We start from the raw sequence: 16710 nt of genomic DNA, 5'->3' as shown, positions 1-16710 counted from the left end.
TGGAGCAAGACAGGCCGGTCTAGGCATCGGTTTAATGTCTTGTCCGAAGGACGGCACCGCCGACAGTGCAGCACTCCCTCAGCACTGACCCTCCGACAGTGCAACACTCCCTCAGCACTGACCCTCCGACAGTGCGGCGCTCCCTCAGTACTGACCCTCCGACAGTGCGGCGCTCCCTCAGCACTGACCCTCCGACAGTGCGGCGCTCCCTCAGTACTGACCCTCCGACAGTGCGGCACTCCCTCAGCACTGACCCTCCGACAGTGCAGCACTCCCTCAGTACTGCCCCTCCGACAGTGCAACACTCCCTCAGTACTGACCCTCTGACAGTGCGGCGCTCCCTCAGCACTGACCCTCCGACAGTGCGGCGCTCCCTCAGTACTGACCCTCCGACAGTGCGGCGCTCCCTCAGCACTGACCCTCCGACAGTGCGGCGCTCCCTCAGCACTGACCCTCCGACAGTGCGGCACTCCCTCAGCACTGACCCTCCGACAGTGCGGCGCTCCCTCAGTACTGACCCTCCGACAGTGCGGCGCTCCCTCAGTACTGACCCTCCGACAGTGCGGCGCTCCCTCAGCACTGACCCTCCGACAGTGCAACACTCCCTCAGTACTGACCCTCCGACAGTGCGGCACTCCCTCAGCACTGACCCTCCGACAGTGCGGCGCTCCCTCAGTACTGACCCTCCGACAGTGCGGCGCTCCCTCAGTACTGACCCTCCGACAGTGCAACGCTCCCTCAGTACTGACCCTCCGACAGTGCGACACTCCCTCAGTACTGACTCTCCCCGACAGTGCGGCACTCCCTCAGTACTGACCCTCCGACAGTGCGACGCTCCCTCAGTACTGACCCTCCCCGACAGTGCGGCACTCACTCAGTACTGACTCTCCGACAGTGCGGCACTCACTCAGTACTGACTCTCCGACAGTGCGGCACTCACTCAGAACTGACCTTCCGACAGTGCGGCACTCACTCAGAACTGACCCTCCGACAGTTCGGCACTCACTCAGTACTGACCCTCCGACAGTTCGGCACTCCCTCAGTACTGACCCTCCGACAGTGCAACACTCCCTCAGTACTGACCCTCCGACAGTTCGGCACTCCCTCAGTACTGACCCTCCGACAGTGCGGCGCTCCCTCAGTTCTAACCCTCCGACAGTGCAGCACTCACTCAGGACTGACCCTCCGGCAACGTGGCACTCCCTCAGCGCTGGCCCTCTCTACTATTTTAAAGTTTCAGCCTATAATTTGTCCATCAGGTGAGTTTTAAGGTGGGAATGGTAATGGGAGGTAATGCCAGAATGCAGGGCCTCGATAGCTGAAGGTACGACCACTAATGATGGGGAAAAGCAATGGGAGTATGGGTTATGTGTAATTGGTCAATGTCACATTTGTAAGGGGTCGTTTGGCGAGTTGGAACACTGGAGGCTGTTTCAGGAATAGGGAGGGATTTGGCACTGGAGGGTTTCTGACACAAGGAAGAGAATTTTAAAATAGTGGCGCTTCAGGTCTGAGAGACTATATAGGTCAGTGACCGTGCACGTGATAAGTGAACGTGACTTAGTGTGAGGTAGGTTGTGGGAGCAGAGTTTATGAAGAGGGGAAGATGAGATGCCAGTCGGGGGAGTGTTAGAATAGTCAAATCAAGAATTAACAAATGTATGGTGAGGGATTTGACAGCAAGGATGTCTATGGGTGATGATAGAGGTGGGAGTCAGTGGTCTTGGAGTGGAGATGTGTCAGAAGTACAGGTCAGGGTCAAATAGAATATTCGCTGAATATCAGTGACTATAATTCCTCAGCTACAGGGTTTGTTCACAATAATCCAAACTAACGCTCCAGTCCAGTGCTGAGGGGATGCTGCACTGTCTAGAAGTTGTTATTTGGTTGAAACATTAAACGGAGGTCCCATCTGCCCGCTCAGGTGGACTTATAAGATCACATGACTACTATTTTGAAGAACAGGAGAGTTCTCCCGATGTCCTGGCTGATACTTATCCTCAGTCAACGTCTCTCAGATTACCTGGCCCTTATCACATTGCTGTTTGTGGGATCTTGCTTTGGGCAGGTTATCTGCCATGTTCCTACTTTACATCAGTGACTACACTTCAAAAAGCACTTCATTGGCAGTAAAGCATTTTGAGATGTCTGGGGGTCATGAAAAGTGCTATATAAAGACAAGTCTTTCTTTCCTTTTTTTGACACCTATAGCAGCTGTTCTGAGGTGTAGCTCTTCAAGGCTGATATTGGAATGTTTGTGTTAGTGATTACCAGTCTGTGGTTCAATCATATGAAGACACAATTCTCAGACATGTGTAATCTATTAACTGCTGCTTTAATTTAGCATCTCTCAGTCTCTCAATGATTTCACAGTGTAAGTGTGGTGAAGTGTGTGGGGTGATTGCATTCTGCTGGCTCTTTCCAAATAGAAATTTCCTGTGATTCACTGTAGTTGTAGACGATGTCCCCGACAGTTTGACAAAAGCCAAAAATTTTGCCTGCAGCTACCATTAGATAGGAAGTAAATATAATTTGGAAAAATTGCTGTGGGATGAGGCGTGACACTGGGTAAATGTCCTTGAAAAGTTAATTTTTAAATATTGCAACACTGGTTGGATGGTCAGTGCAATTTTTGATGTCTGTGCCTCTGATCGAGACTTGGGCTGGTTGACCAGGGATTGTTTAATTTGACCAACAATTGTCAGCAAGTATCTTGTCTTTTGGCAAGTGTTTCCCTCAAGTAACCTCATTCACTGACATTTCCAGACACTTAGTAATCAAAGCTGTGGGCCCAGCCTGAAGGGACCCAGCCCTCATGTGCACACAGGCTGCCATTGGAAGACCAGGCAATTAACTCCAACAGGAATTGCAAATCTTTTGGTCAGGTTCTAGGTGATATTTGATCAGACAGTGAGACTATGGTGTATTGGTTATGTTTGAAGATTACTTAGACTCTGCAGGGCTCCCAGCTTAAGCAGCAAGCCACTCCATCTGAGAATGGGGTGAAAATTTGCAAATTTAATGTTCAGTCAGTGAAGCAAGTGACTGATTGAATGTCTAAAATCACAGGCTGAATGAGCAATTTCTGGATATAAACTTTCCCGCTGCTTTGTTTGGCCGATATGGCAATGTCACATCTTGTGCTGCTGGTGGGATCAAGCTGTTGCCCACCGAACTGTGCTGGTAATATTTGCCACTATACGTCTACTGAGGGGGTATGAGAAGTGGAAGTCATTGGCAGCTTGTGGCTGAGTGTTGATCTCCCATCATGGCTGATCCCTTGCCAGACAGTGATGGGGCTGAGGATCCCTGTGATAAGCCAGTATGGAGGGCAGGAGGATTTCAGCCAGGGTTCTTGCTCCTGAGTCCTAACCTGTGACCTGCTAAGTACCCATGTCATTGGACAGGTTTGAGCTCAATATTCGTTCTCCACATGGTTAATAAACTCACAGACACCGCCCAGATAAAACGCATTAATAATATTTAAATATAGTGTTTTATTTTGGATGAAGAAATGAAGAGAGTTGCTTATACGCTGTGTCTGTGCAGACCCAGTGTGTGTGAGTTGTTCCTGCTGTGTGAGACTATGGGACTAAGTGTGATTGGTTTGCAATGTGGAACCCAGATATTGGGGATGGGGCAGGTTAGGGTTCATCAAGTCGCTGATGTCAGAGTGCAACACGGGGGGAATGTGGAAATGTCACCAAGCTTTCTGCCATAACCCTTAGGACACAGAGACTGCGACAGTCTTTGTTGTTGTTTGTAGCCTGTGTGATGTCTAACCCGTCATTCAACGCACCAGACCCTAGCTCTGCTGTTTCTGAAGTTTCCCAGCTCACAGAGAGAGTATGGAAAGCCACGCACATCCATAAACTCTTCTGGTTGAGCCAGTTTTTAATGAAGTTGTTTGTTCTGTGAAGCTATGCAAGCAGCCTGGTTGCGTTATTGTTGTTGCTGCATTTAGCCTGAAGTCAGTCCGACTAGTTAATCCTGTTTCTGTTTTCTTGGAGCACTCTGAGCACTTGGTGCTCACAGCCTGACTGCATGAAAGTGTAAGGGTTATGTACTGTACTGTACTGTGGCCAGAGCTTTGTTTACATCTCAGTGTTTTACTAAAGGGCGGTTCTGGAGATTAGCCCCTCACAGTTTGGGTTGTTTCATGGGAACTTTGCACTTTGAACTCACCAGGAACACAGTCTTCAGTTAGTTCAATGTTCCCCTGATAACATCACAAATGAGCCTATTGCTTAGTTTAGTCTGTCTTAGCTTCCTCTGGGAGCTCTAGCCTCTTTGGGACCTCGCAGTTCTATCCAGCATGTGACTTTAAAAGGGCTCCTGGCTCTATCTGTCTCCCAACCCTGAGCTGGGCAGCCTAGGAGGGTCTCGCCCTCAATCCACAGGCAATTGAATGGGTCAGCATTGTCAGCAAAGCAGAACCATGGGACACTTACGCTATAATAAAAACAAAAAACTACTGCGGATGCTGGAAATCCAAAACAAAAACAGAATTACCTGGAAAAACTCAGCAGGTCTGGCAGCATACGCTACCTTTGCCCACGTGTGCATGGATTAATGGCCCTCCTATCCCCCCAGGTTAATGGCCCCACACTTCCTGGATTAAAGTTCTCAGTGTAATGGCTTTTTCAGCCAAGATTCAATGGCACCCAGGGTCAAAAGTACTGGGGTGGAGAGGTGAAAGGTTGGGCGGAGGGAGGAGAGTATCACTCTCCGCTGTGTTCACTGGCTTTATTTGGAGAGGTTGCAAGGAGTGCCTGCGTCCATGCTTGGTGAAATTCATGTTGATTCTGCTGAAATCTCTGGGAAATTTGAGGTTTAGTAGATAAAAAGATTGAGGTCAAATAAATGTCTGTTCCTGAGTGCCTTCCTCCCAGGTTTATTGCGTCACAGTTACGTTCTGCCTCGTTCATTCTTTCCTGATGATTTTTATTTGGCAAGTTTTGGAAAGAGAAATACAATCCCTCCTATTCATCGAAACAAATGACGTCTTAGATTTCTGTGCAACTCTAGCCAAAGGTGCTTGCAGATACAGGAGCCACTCCCTGAATAGTCCAACCTCAACCTGTGCTTTACTCACCTTCCAAAACAGGCACATATCTAACATATTGATCATTTGTTGTGTGCAATGCAGAGACTGGTCGATTGTTTGTTGTTGCTGCCTTTGCACAGCTCTGGAACAAACAGTACTAGTGCCCAGAGTGTGAACTTACTGACGCACCCGCCTGTCTGCGCTCAGCTTGGTAGTTCCTGGAAACCTGTGCAGTGGTCTAATAATTGGAAACAAAGCCAAAACAAATGTGGCTGCAGGACAGAGAAGTTTAAACTCCATGTGGTATACCTCTTGCGTTTAGGTTTACAGGTATGTTTGGGATTTAGGGGGATTGTAAGATTGAGGATGTAAGAGCACAAAGGCCTCATTTCTGCATTTGCATAGATGCAGGTGTTATGGGATGTTCTGATTTCTGTATCCAACCCAGTTGTAGTGTAATGAACTGCAGGCGCCTGAGGGTTGACTCCTTCAGGTTCTACACCGCACTCTGGGAGGTTTCCCTACATTAAAGATGCTATTATTGATGCAAGTTGTTGGACAATTCTGAAACTCAGACTCAACCTACCCATGATTTGAGATGAAGCATTTTCACTCATGGGACACAGTGAAATCGTCAGCTGTCCTTCAATTTGAGGGTGACACCTACTCAGCGACATGATGGGTCTTCATGTGTCTGAACAGGCTGATTGTCGACCGGCAGATATTTGGGCACATGGGGCAGGACGTCCCACGAGATAGTGGGATCTGAAGTGCAGGATTTGCTTCCTTTTCTTTCCTTCCCTGTCACCCCTCTGCCTCATCTTTAAGACGGGACTCAAAGTGTGATGCAGCTTGATGGACAAGTCACCATTTTGAACGATTGGTAGTAAGTTTCTCCCAGTCATTAATGCCTTTGCATCTGTGCTTCAAGGAGAGCTTTAGAGTGTCTTTGTAGTGTTTTCTTTGTCTTCCCCTGGAATGTTGGCCATTTGAGGGTTAAGGAAACAGGACCTGGCGGGGTGATGCTTTTTGGCCACCCGGGCACAGAGCCTAGTCCATCGAAGTTGATTTTACAGGAATTTTGCATGAACGCTTGTGGAATTGGCTTTAAGAAAGTCACTAGAATTTGTTTGACAGTCCTCCCATGCGGCCGAGGCATTGTTGATGAAATTTCTCTAGTGATGGATCCTGGTGGAAGCCTGTAAGTGACTTTGTTTAATGCGGGGAGTGGGATTTGGGGGTGCCACCATTATCCATACGATATTGATGGTCGGATTTCAGAGACGTGTCAAACCATGATGATCGGGACCATCTTGCCACTGCAACCTTCTGCTTTGGCAGCCAGCGAGAGACACTGTTTTCCTTGATTGATGCTCTCCTTCCACAGCCCAACCTTTCACTTGTCCAGGGCTTTTTTTGGAAGTCTGTGTTCTAACGACAAAAGGATCCAATTTTTCAAATCTTTCTTTGTGTTTATATTCCCTCATGAATATGCAATGAACCCCCTTAAAAGCCGCAATATTCTTCTGTTGGTGTGGAGCCAATACATTTCACAGCTTCGAACTTGAGGTTTATTACCTCTAGATTTAACTATTTCAGCCCTCTCCAAGCCAACCTCCCATCTTTTTGTTTGACAAAGCTTCTTGGGATGTTTTACTCTGTTAAAGCCATTATATCACTCTTGATCACATCATCAAATATCAATGGCACTGAGGCTTTGGGGGGAAAAAAAATAAAAAAAAGCTTTTTATAAAACAGTTCCTCATGACATCTACAGGAGGGAGTCATCGCCTGGGGCTAAACCCTACAGAAAGGTTGGTAGATTATAAGGATCATAACACCAAATGAGGCTATTCACCCATCGTGCCTGTGCTGGCTCTTTGAAAGAGCTATCCAATTAGTTCCACTCCCCTACAAAAACAGAAATACCTGGAAAAACTCAGCAGGTCTGGCAGCAGCGGAATACCTTAGACCCTTACTGGGCAAAGGGCCAATCAATATCACCGATTGCTATCTGTACTCCATTTTATTTTAAATTTTCAGCCTCTGCAGTGTTTAGCTTTTTGATATTTCGAGCAGTGCTAGCAGATTCAATAATATGCTTTCAAGAGAACAGGATAAATACTTGAAGGAGAAATATTTGCAAGGCAATTGGGAAAGAGCAGGGGAGTGGAACTAAAATACAAACCAAAACCTGCGGATGCTGGAAATCCAAAACAAAAACAGAAATACCTGGAAAAACTCAGCAAGTCCGGCAGCATCGGCGGAGAAGAACAAAGTTGAGGTTTCAAGTCCTCATGACCCTTCAACAGTCTGGCCCTTTGCCCAGTAAGGGTCTAGACAGGGTCTTATGAGCAGATTGGTGGAGTGGTTGCTGGGTGGGCTATTTTCCGGTTAATGGGTATTTTGCGGAAGAAGGGATTGGATGGGGTAATTTTGAGGAAGCGGTGGTTGGGTGTGTTTTTTTTTGGGGGTGGGGAGAGGGTATCTTCAGGAAGTGGAGGTTGGGCAGGCAATTTTTGGGGAACGAGTGCTGGGTTGGATATTTTCAGGGGAGCAGAGGGTATTTTCAGGAGTCAGTGAGATGTATTGTGAGGTTTGTAGTGGAGTTCCCTGGGACCCTTGCTTTTCCTGATATATATTAATGATCTAGATCTTGGTGTGCAGGGGACAGTTTCAAAGTTTGCAGATGATATGAAGCTTGGCAGTGTTGTGAACTGTGAGCAGGATGGGGTGGAACTTCAAAAGGACATCGACAATGGGCAGATTGGTGGCAGATGAAGTTCAATGTGGAGAAGTGTGAGGTGGTGCATTTTGGTAGGAAGAACACAGACAGACAGTATAAAATAAGGGGTGAAATTTTGAAGGGGGTGCAGGAGCAGAAAGACTTGGATGTATATGTGCATTAACCATCAAAAGTGGCAGGACAGGTGGAGAGAGCAGTTAATAAAGCCTATCATATCCTGGGCTTTATTATTAGGGGCAGAGAGTACACGAGCAGGGAGGTTATGCTGAATTTATATAAGACCCTCATTAGACCTCAGCTGGAATATTGTGCACAGTTCTGGGCACCATATTATAGGAAGGATGTGAACACACTGGAGAGAGCGCAGAAGAGGTTTACAAGAATGGTCCCAGGAATGAGAAACTTCAGCTATGAGGATAGATTGGAGAAGTTGGGACTGTTTTCCTTGGAGAGGAGAAGGCTGGGGAGACTTGATAGAAGTTTTCAAAATCATGAGGGGGCTGGACAGAGTAGATAGGGAGAGGCTGTTCCCGCTCGTAAAAGGATCAAGAACGAGAGGGCACAAATTTAAAGTGATTTGCAAAAGAAGCAAATGTGATGTGAGAAAAAACTTTTTCACACAACAATTGGTTCAGGTCTGGAATGCACTGCCTGGAAGTGTGGTGGAGGCAGATTCGATTGAGGCATTCAAGAGGACATTAGATGGTTATTTGGATAGAAACAATGTGCAGGGAAACGGGGAAAAGGCAAGGCAATGTCACCAGGTCATAATGCTCATTTGGAGAGCTGGTGCAGACACGATAGGCTGAATGGCCTCTTCCTGTGCCGTAAAAATTCTGTGATATTGCTGGGTGAAATCTCCAGTAGCTGCCGTGCTCCATTCCCTTGCTTGATGTTCCCTGTAAATTCACCATGGAAGCAGGCGCTGTCACCATGGTAACCCAGGCCCACAGTTTGGTGGAGGTGCTGTTGAACAATGATTTACCTGTTCGCAAGCCAACTTTAGAGGGCTGCAGAGCTAATGGTGTTAGTGATCCACCTCGGCCAACTGACCTTGGCAGAAATCTCCCTTTTTTAGCACATTCCTGACATATTTGCCAAGCCTTTGCGAGCTGAGCCGTTCTGCTTCTGAGCTGGAGTCCAGGGGCACAGACACGAGCAGCACTGGTGAATGGACTGAGAAAGCCTGACACCACCTCGCCCAAGATGATGTGGGCGATTGTGGGCAGACTGAGATCAGCAGAGACCAGACACCACATCTGTAGCCTCCTTGTTCGTACCCCCCTCCCCCCGGGCTGAGTTCCACGTTCCCCGGGCTCGGTCCCACGCTGGCTGGGATTCTCCTGGTCTGAGTGCAATGTGCAATGCAGCCTGTAACATGTGAACCATTGCTCTCTCTGAGATACCCACATGTAAGCAGGACAATTTGTCTGACTCAGTTTGTGAGCCCTGGATTTCAAGCACCTCTGATCCCAGGCTCAGGAATGTGCCTGGCACCTGTCGGATTTGAACTGATGGTCACAGCTGAGTACAGCTGTTACCGACTCTCCCAGCTCTGAGCAAGAAAACTGCTTCTAGGGGAAGGGGCAAATTCCCTTTGTAATGAATTAACCACTGGTCTCCGCAAACCTGTCTGTTTAGGGCCAACAGGGGTTCAGTAACCCTAAGCTGGGTTATCAGAATGGTGACATTAGTAACTAGGTCTTGTCCTGTGATACGAACTCCATAACATTGCATTAACCTTCTAGTGAGTCCATCAACATCTTTGTGTTAGATTGGCAGATATTTAATGAGTCAAATGAACCATTTTATATCTAGAGATTGTGCCTGTTGAATAAACAGCTACTCTCTACAGTTACACAGTGAGTGATCCTTACCCTGAATAAAAAGTGACTGTACAGTTAGTGTGTGACCCTTACCCTGAACAAACAGTGACCCTGTGCAGTTACACGGTGAGTGATCCTTACCCTGAATAAGCAGTGACTCTGTACAGTTACACAGCGTGTGATCCCTACTTGGACCTTGAGGATGGTATGTGATTTATTCAGGGCGCTATGTGCTGTCAGCAGCACCTAAATTAGACAAACAGGAAGCCAGGAAAAGGCAATTGGAGTTATGTTTTGAGCTGTGTTGAGGTTAATGTGTAATATCATCGGCTGGGTTTCCTGGGATTACAGTATCTTTACAGTGCAGAAGGAGGCCATTTGGCCCATCAAGTCTGCACTGGCTCTCTGAACGAGCATTCCTCCTAGTCCCATTCCCCTGCCTTTATCCCCGTAACCTTGCACATTCTCTCTTCAGGTAACAATCCAATTCCCTTTTGAATACCTCGATCGAACCTGCATCCACCACCCTCTCAGGAAGCTTGGCCCAGACTCCAACCACCATCTGGGTGAAAAATTTTTCCTCACATCCCATTTACTCTCTTTGCCAATTATTTTGAATCTGTGCCCTCTAGTTCTTGATGATCTCTTGAGCGGGAACAGTTTCTCACTATTTACCCTGTCCATACCCCTCAGGATCTTGAATGCCTCTCTTCTCAGAGAGAGTCTCTTCTCAGCCTTCTTTACTCCAAGGCAAACAGTCCCAACCTATCCTCATAGCTACAGTTCTTCATCCTGGGAATCATTCTTGTGAATCTCCTCTGTACTCTCTCCAATGCCTTCGCATCCTTCCTCAAGTATGGCGCCCAGAACTGGACGCAATACTCCAGATGAAGCCACAGAACAAGATTTCCAACTGGCAATTCATGCCAGCACAGCATTCATCAGCATCTTGGGCAGCGTGTTATATTCAGGCCACGGAATAGGCAATGCCTTTTACATTGGCTCAACAATTCCTGCTGTGGACCCCTGGGATTCATATTCCCTTTCACACGATCTTGAGATCATTATTTATTATTGGGTATAAATACTCCCTGCTTCTGCCCCTGCAGCCCAATCTACCTCTCTTATTCCCTCACCCTATCTCAGCTGCTCCCACCCCCATGGCCCCCCTCCCTCCCCCGGCCCTCCCCTCCAATCCTCTGCAGGTCCTCACTGCTGTCATGCTTATATCATTGCCCACCCTCAGCGATGTCCCTCCCTGCTCTTACTCCACCCCCAATGCTATGGAGAGGCCTGAGCTGTCCTCAGGGCTTCACTGTACACCTGCCTCTGCCTTGAGACAGTACTGGAACAAGCTCATTCTTTAAGCAGATGTTATGTAATTATAGGATGTGAGTGGCTTCAGGTATCAGTGACAGCTTGGCGGAAGGAGACTTGGTGAGCTTTTCCTTCTCTCTCTATCCATGTCCAGGAAATGCTCACCCTTTAATCCACTAATGGTCTGCGTACTCCCGTCCTGAATTGAACCCACCCCAGATATAGCAGCAAGACCTATAGAGCAGGAAATCAGTTTCACTGCTTCGGGCTCTACGCTCACCACCCTTTCGCAGGCTCCCCAATGTTTGCTCAGACTGTAGCTCCATGGGGTGATGCTGTCCTTCTCCTGGCACTGCTGCTGTGTAGGGTCCTTGGCTTAGGTCAGCTCTCCTCCTCTCCGGGTAAGAGTGCGGGTGCACTGCTGCTCAAGTTCATTTTAAATCAAGGCTTTTGCGTGAAACTGTTTCGATAGGCAACCTGTGATTGTGTGTAATCAGAGCTCCAAATCCAGTGATCTCTGAGAGTCAAAACATCAGAGTGTTACAGCGAGGGGTGTGGGGTATATCAGTGTTACAGTGAGGGGTGTGGGGTATATCAGTGTTACAGTAAGAGGTGTGGGGTATATCAGTGTGTTACAGTGAGGGGTGTGGGATATATCAGTGTTACAGTGAGGGGTATGAGATATATCAGTGTGTTACAGTGAGGGGTGTGGGATATATCAGTGTTACAGTGAGGGGTATGAGATATATCAGTGTGTTACAGTGAGGGGTGTGGGATATATCAGTGTTACAGTGAGGGGTATGAGATATATCAGTGTGTTACAGTGAGGGGTGTGGGATATATCAGTGTTACAGTGAGGGGTATGAGATATATCAGTGTGTTACAGTGAGGGGTGTGGGATATATCAGTGTTACAGTGAGGGGTATGAGATATATCAGTGTGTTACAGTGAGGGGTGTGGGATATATCAGTGTTACAGTGAGGGGTATGAGATATATCAGTGTGTTACAGTGAGGGGTGTGGGATATATCAGAGTGTTACAGTGAGAGGTGTGGGGTATATCAGAGTGTTACAGTGAGGGGTGTGTGGTATATCAGAGTGTTACAGTGAGGGGTGTGCGGTATATCAGAGTGTTACAGTGAGGGGTGTGGGGTATATCAGAGTGTTGCAGTGAGGGGTGTGGGATATATCAGAGTGTTACAGTGAGGGGTGTGGGGTATATCAGAGTGTTGCAGTGAGGGGTGTGGGATATATCAGAGTGTTACAGTGAGAGGTGTGGGGTATATCAGAGTGTTGCAGTGAGGGGTGTGGGATATACCAGAGTGTTACAGTGAGGGGTGTGGGGTATATCAGAGTGTTGCAGTGAGGGGTGTGGGATATATCAGAGTGTTACAGTGAGAGGTGTGGGGTATATCAGAGTGTTGCAGTGAGGGGTGTGGGATATATCAGAGTGTTGCAGTGAGGAGTGTGGGATATACCAGAGTGTTACAGTGAGGGGTGTGGGGTATATCAGAGTGTTACAGTGAGAGGTGTGGGGTATATCAGAGTGTTACAGTGAGAGGTGTGGGGTATATCAGAGTGTTACAGTGAGAGGTGTGGGGTATATCAGAGTGTTGCAGTGAGGGGTGTGGGGTATATCAGAGTGTTGCAGTGAGGGGTGTGGGATATATCAGAGTGTTACAGTGAGGGGTGTGTGGTATATCAGAGTGTATATCAATGTTACAATGAGGCATGTGTGATATGTTAAACACTACAATCCACACCTGTCTTCTGTCCATGTTTTCCTCAGTTTGCCCTGGGACAGACATGAAGCTGGAGCTGTCGTTCAGTTTAGAGAACCATTACTACACACTGCGCAAACAGTACGAGAACTGCCGTGAGGTACAGGGCAACCTAGAGATCACCCACCTTACAGGGAACCACAATCTATCCTTCCTGCAGGTAACCATGTAAATGAGAGTGTGCGCACGTTTCACATTTGTGAAAACTGGTTTAATTTTTTCCAATTCCTGGGTCATGTGCAGGGGCTGGACTCACTTTGGGATCTCCCAATGTGCCTATTCCACACCTTGAGTTTTATCAAACTGTTGGACTGTCAGTTAGCCTGACACCATTGCTGCCCAAGCACGTATTAGCTGCAGTCACTAGACTTGGTAGGAGCTGATTTATTTCCCTCCCCTGTCGGACCCAAGGCACTGCGACAATTTATAGAGCTCATCTTGTGGACTAATGAGAACAGTAAGCATGGCACAGAATGGGGGTGGAAGGTGACTCATTCCCTCCACTCCTGGTGCGGGCTGGGTCCCGCTCGCCCCCAGGCTACGCATTTGCTCTTTTTGCCTATGGTCTACCAAAGTGAGCCACATAGCCGACCAGCCACACGTTTGGTGGAATGCCTGGGTCTTGGATCTAGGGTCAGGGCAAGAATCAATGGGAAGCATTGAATCGTGCTCAGGAGCCTTGGCTGGGATCTCTGCAGAGCAGGGATAGAATCTGGGTTTTCCTGCTTTCTTGATCAACAACTTTGAACTAAACTCACTGACGGATCAGGGGGCATGTCTGTTGATGAACTCCCTACTTCTTACAAGTTCCAAGTGTGGGATTTAAGGGTCTTGTATTTTTTTGTGCAGAATATTCAGGAGGTCCAAGGTTATGTTTTAATAGCACACAATGAAGTAGACTACATTCCTCTAGAAAATCTACGCATCATAAGAGGAAGCCAGTTGTATGAGGATCAGTTTGCATTGGCTGTCCTGTCTAACTTTAACCCCACCGGTACTGGTCTCCGTGAGCTTCGGATGAGAAGTCTGACAGGTTAGAGCTTTTTTTTAAACAATATCCCTTCTTCCGTTTGTCGGTCTTACGTTTCAGTAAATTAATCCCATCTGTCCTAGTTCTGACATTGACCCAGATTTGAGATCAGTAATCGAAAAGCTGACTCGTGGCATTCCTACCCTCCCCAAATAACCCAGGAACAGATCCTGACCCTCTCCTGTCTGTGCCAGTCATGCTCAGGAGATGGACTAACCTATCCCAGGAATTTACAGAGTGCTCCCATTACCCACTGCAGCAGAGAAAATCCAGGTTGAAACTTTTGATCTCGGTTGGGAATTCCAATTCTGACTGAGCTTAGCAGGAGTTATCATCACAGGAATTGGGCATTTCTGGGCCCTTTCACCTGTGATTAAAAATAAAGCTGGTGTTCTTTCAGCAGTCAATGGTGATAAAGCCAACTGGATCCCGCTGGCAGGAATTCCAGGGAATCAGCAAGGTGAAAACAGGAGCAGAGGAGGCAAATAATGCATGAAGCTGTGATTAACGCTGGCAAAGCCTGTAGCGTTTAGCAGGAAGAGGAGAATGAGACTGTTGAGGCTACCATAGTTCTGAGATATTGAGTGAGAGTGATTTGGAGTGGGCATAGTGCTGACAGTCTCAGGTAAATTCCACCATCTTGTAAGGGACAACCTTGATGGGGTTGGAGAGCCAACATATCAGTCATGTTCACATTTAAAACCTAGCTCCACAAGAATACAAGAAATAGAAGCAGGAGTGGACCACATGGCCATCGAGCTCCAACTCCATTTTTCCACCTGCTCCCCATATCCCTTCATTCCCTGGGAGACCAAAAATCTTAAATGTATTCAGTGATGGAGCATCCACAACTTTCTGGGATAGAGAATTCCAAAGATTCACAACCTTTTGAGTGAAGTAATTTCTTCTCCTCTCAGTCCTAATTGATTGGCCCCTTATCCTCAGACTGTGCCCCCGAGTTTTAGATTCACCGACTAGCGGAAAGAATCCCTGAGCGTCTACCCTGTCAAACCCCCTGAGAATTTTGTAGGTTTCAATCAGATCACCTCTCATTCTTCTGAACTCCAGAGAATATAAACCCAGTTTAATCTGCCTCTCATCATAGGACAACCCTCTCATCCCAGGGGCCAATTTAGTGAACCTTCACTGTACCACCTCCAATGCAAGTTTATCCTTTCTTAAATGTGGAGACCAAAACTGCGCACTATTCCAGATCTCACCAAAACCCTGTCTCATTGTAACAAGACTTCTTTATTCTTGTATTCCAATCCCCTTGCGATAAGGTCAAAATGCCATTTGTCTTCCTAATCACTTGCTGCACCTTCATGCTAACTTTGTGTTCCTTGTACGAGCGTGCCCAAGTCTCTTTGAACGTCGACACTTACAAGTTTCACACCTTTTAAAAGTTATTCTGCTTTTTTTATTCTTATGACCAAAGTGAATAACTTCACACTTCCCCATATTTTACTCATCTGCCATCTTGTTGCCCACTCCCCTAACCTGTCTCTATCTCTTTGCAGCCTCTCTGTTTCCTCCCCATAGCTTAGCTTCCCAACTAGTTTCTATCATCAGCAAACTTTGATACGTTACTCTCTGTCTCTTCATCTAAGTCATTAATATAGATAGCTCATAAACTCATAAACGTTTACAGCACAGGAGGAGGCCATTCGGCCCATCGTGTCCATGCCACTTAACAAAGATCTGACTATACTCCCATTTTCCAGCGCTTGGCCCATAGCCCTGGAGGCTATGGCAATGCAAGTGAATATCTAAAGTTTCAAGAGTTTCTGACTCAACCACCCTTTCAGGCAGTGAGTTCCAGACTCCCACCACCCTCTGGGTGATAAAATTTCTCCTCAACTCCCCTCTTGGCTTTCTACCTCTTACCTTAAATCTATGCCCCCTGGTTATTGACCCCTCCATTAATGGAAAAATTGCCTTCCTATCCACCCTATCTATGCCCCTCATAATCTTATACACCTCTATCAGGTCCCCTCTCAACCTTCGCTGCTCCAAGGAAGACAACCCCAGCCTATCCTATCTTTCCTCATTGCTCAGACCCTCCAGCCCAGGCAGCATCCTGGTAAATCTCCTCTGCACCCTCTCCAGTGCAATCATATCCTTCCTATAATGTGGTAACCAGAACTGCACGCAGTTCTCCAGTTGTGGCCTAACCAGCATTTTATACAGTTCCAGCATAACCTCTTGTATTCTATGCCTCGGCTAATCAAGGCAAGTATCCCATATACCTTCTTAACCACCTTATCAAGCAGGCCCGCTACCTTCAGGGATCTGTGGATTTGCACACCAAGGTCCCTCTGATCTTCAGAACTTTCCAGGGTTTAACCATTCAAAGTGTAATCCCTTGCCTTGTTAGCCCTCCCCAAGTGCATTACCTTACAGGTTGAATTCCATTTGCCACTGCTCTGCCCACCTGACCAGTCCATTGATATCCTCCTGCAGTTTATGGCTATCCTCCTCACTATTTACCACTCTATCAATTTTCATGTCATCCGTGAACTTCTTGATCATACCGCCCACATTTAATTCCAAATCATTTATGCACACCACAAACAACAAGGGCCCCAGCACCAAGCCCTGCGAAACTCCACTGGAAACAGACTTCCAGTCACAGAAACACTCCTCTACCATCACCCTCTGCTTCCTGCCTCTCAGCCAATTTTAGATTCAATGTGCCACTTTGCCTTGCATCCCATGGGCTCTTACTTTCTTGACCAGTCTGCCATGAGGGACCTTATCAAAAGCCTTGCTAAAGCCCATGTAGACCACATCAAATGCATTACCCTCATCAACACTCTTGGTTATCTCCTCAAAAAATTCGATCAAAATTGTCAAACACGTCCTTCCTTTAACAAATCCAAGCTGACTATCCCTGATTAATCTGTGTCTCTCCAAGTGCAGATATATTCTGTCTGTCAGAATTCTTTCTAGTAACTTCCCCAC

General features: G+C 47.2%; 1 protein-coding gene across 2 annotated transcripts in view; it reads left to right on the top strand.

Moving 5' to 3' along the window:
- Positions 1–16710, top strand: part of erbb2 (erb-b2 receptor tyrosine kinase 2) — a 51400-nt gene that overhangs the window by 293 nt on the left and 34397 nt on the right. For both annotated transcript variants that reach the window (XM_078529524.1, XM_078529523.1), the window contains exons 2-3: positions 12725–12876; positions 13566–13749. In XM_078529524.1, the coding sequence (XP_078385650.1) occupies positions 12725–12876; positions 13566–13749 (336 nt within the window). The remainder of the gene's footprint in view (positions 1–12724; positions 12877–13565; positions 13750–16710) is intronic.

This window comes from Cetorhinus maximus, chromosome 25, assembly GCF_964194155.1.
Source record: "Cetorhinus maximus chromosome 25, sCetMax3.hap1.1, whole genome shotgun sequence".
NCBI classification, from domain to species: Eukaryota; Metazoa; Chordata; class Chondrichthyes; order Lamniformes; family Cetorhinidae; genus Cetorhinus; species Cetorhinus maximus.
This window is presented reverse-complemented; position numbering and strand designations above follow the sequence as displayed.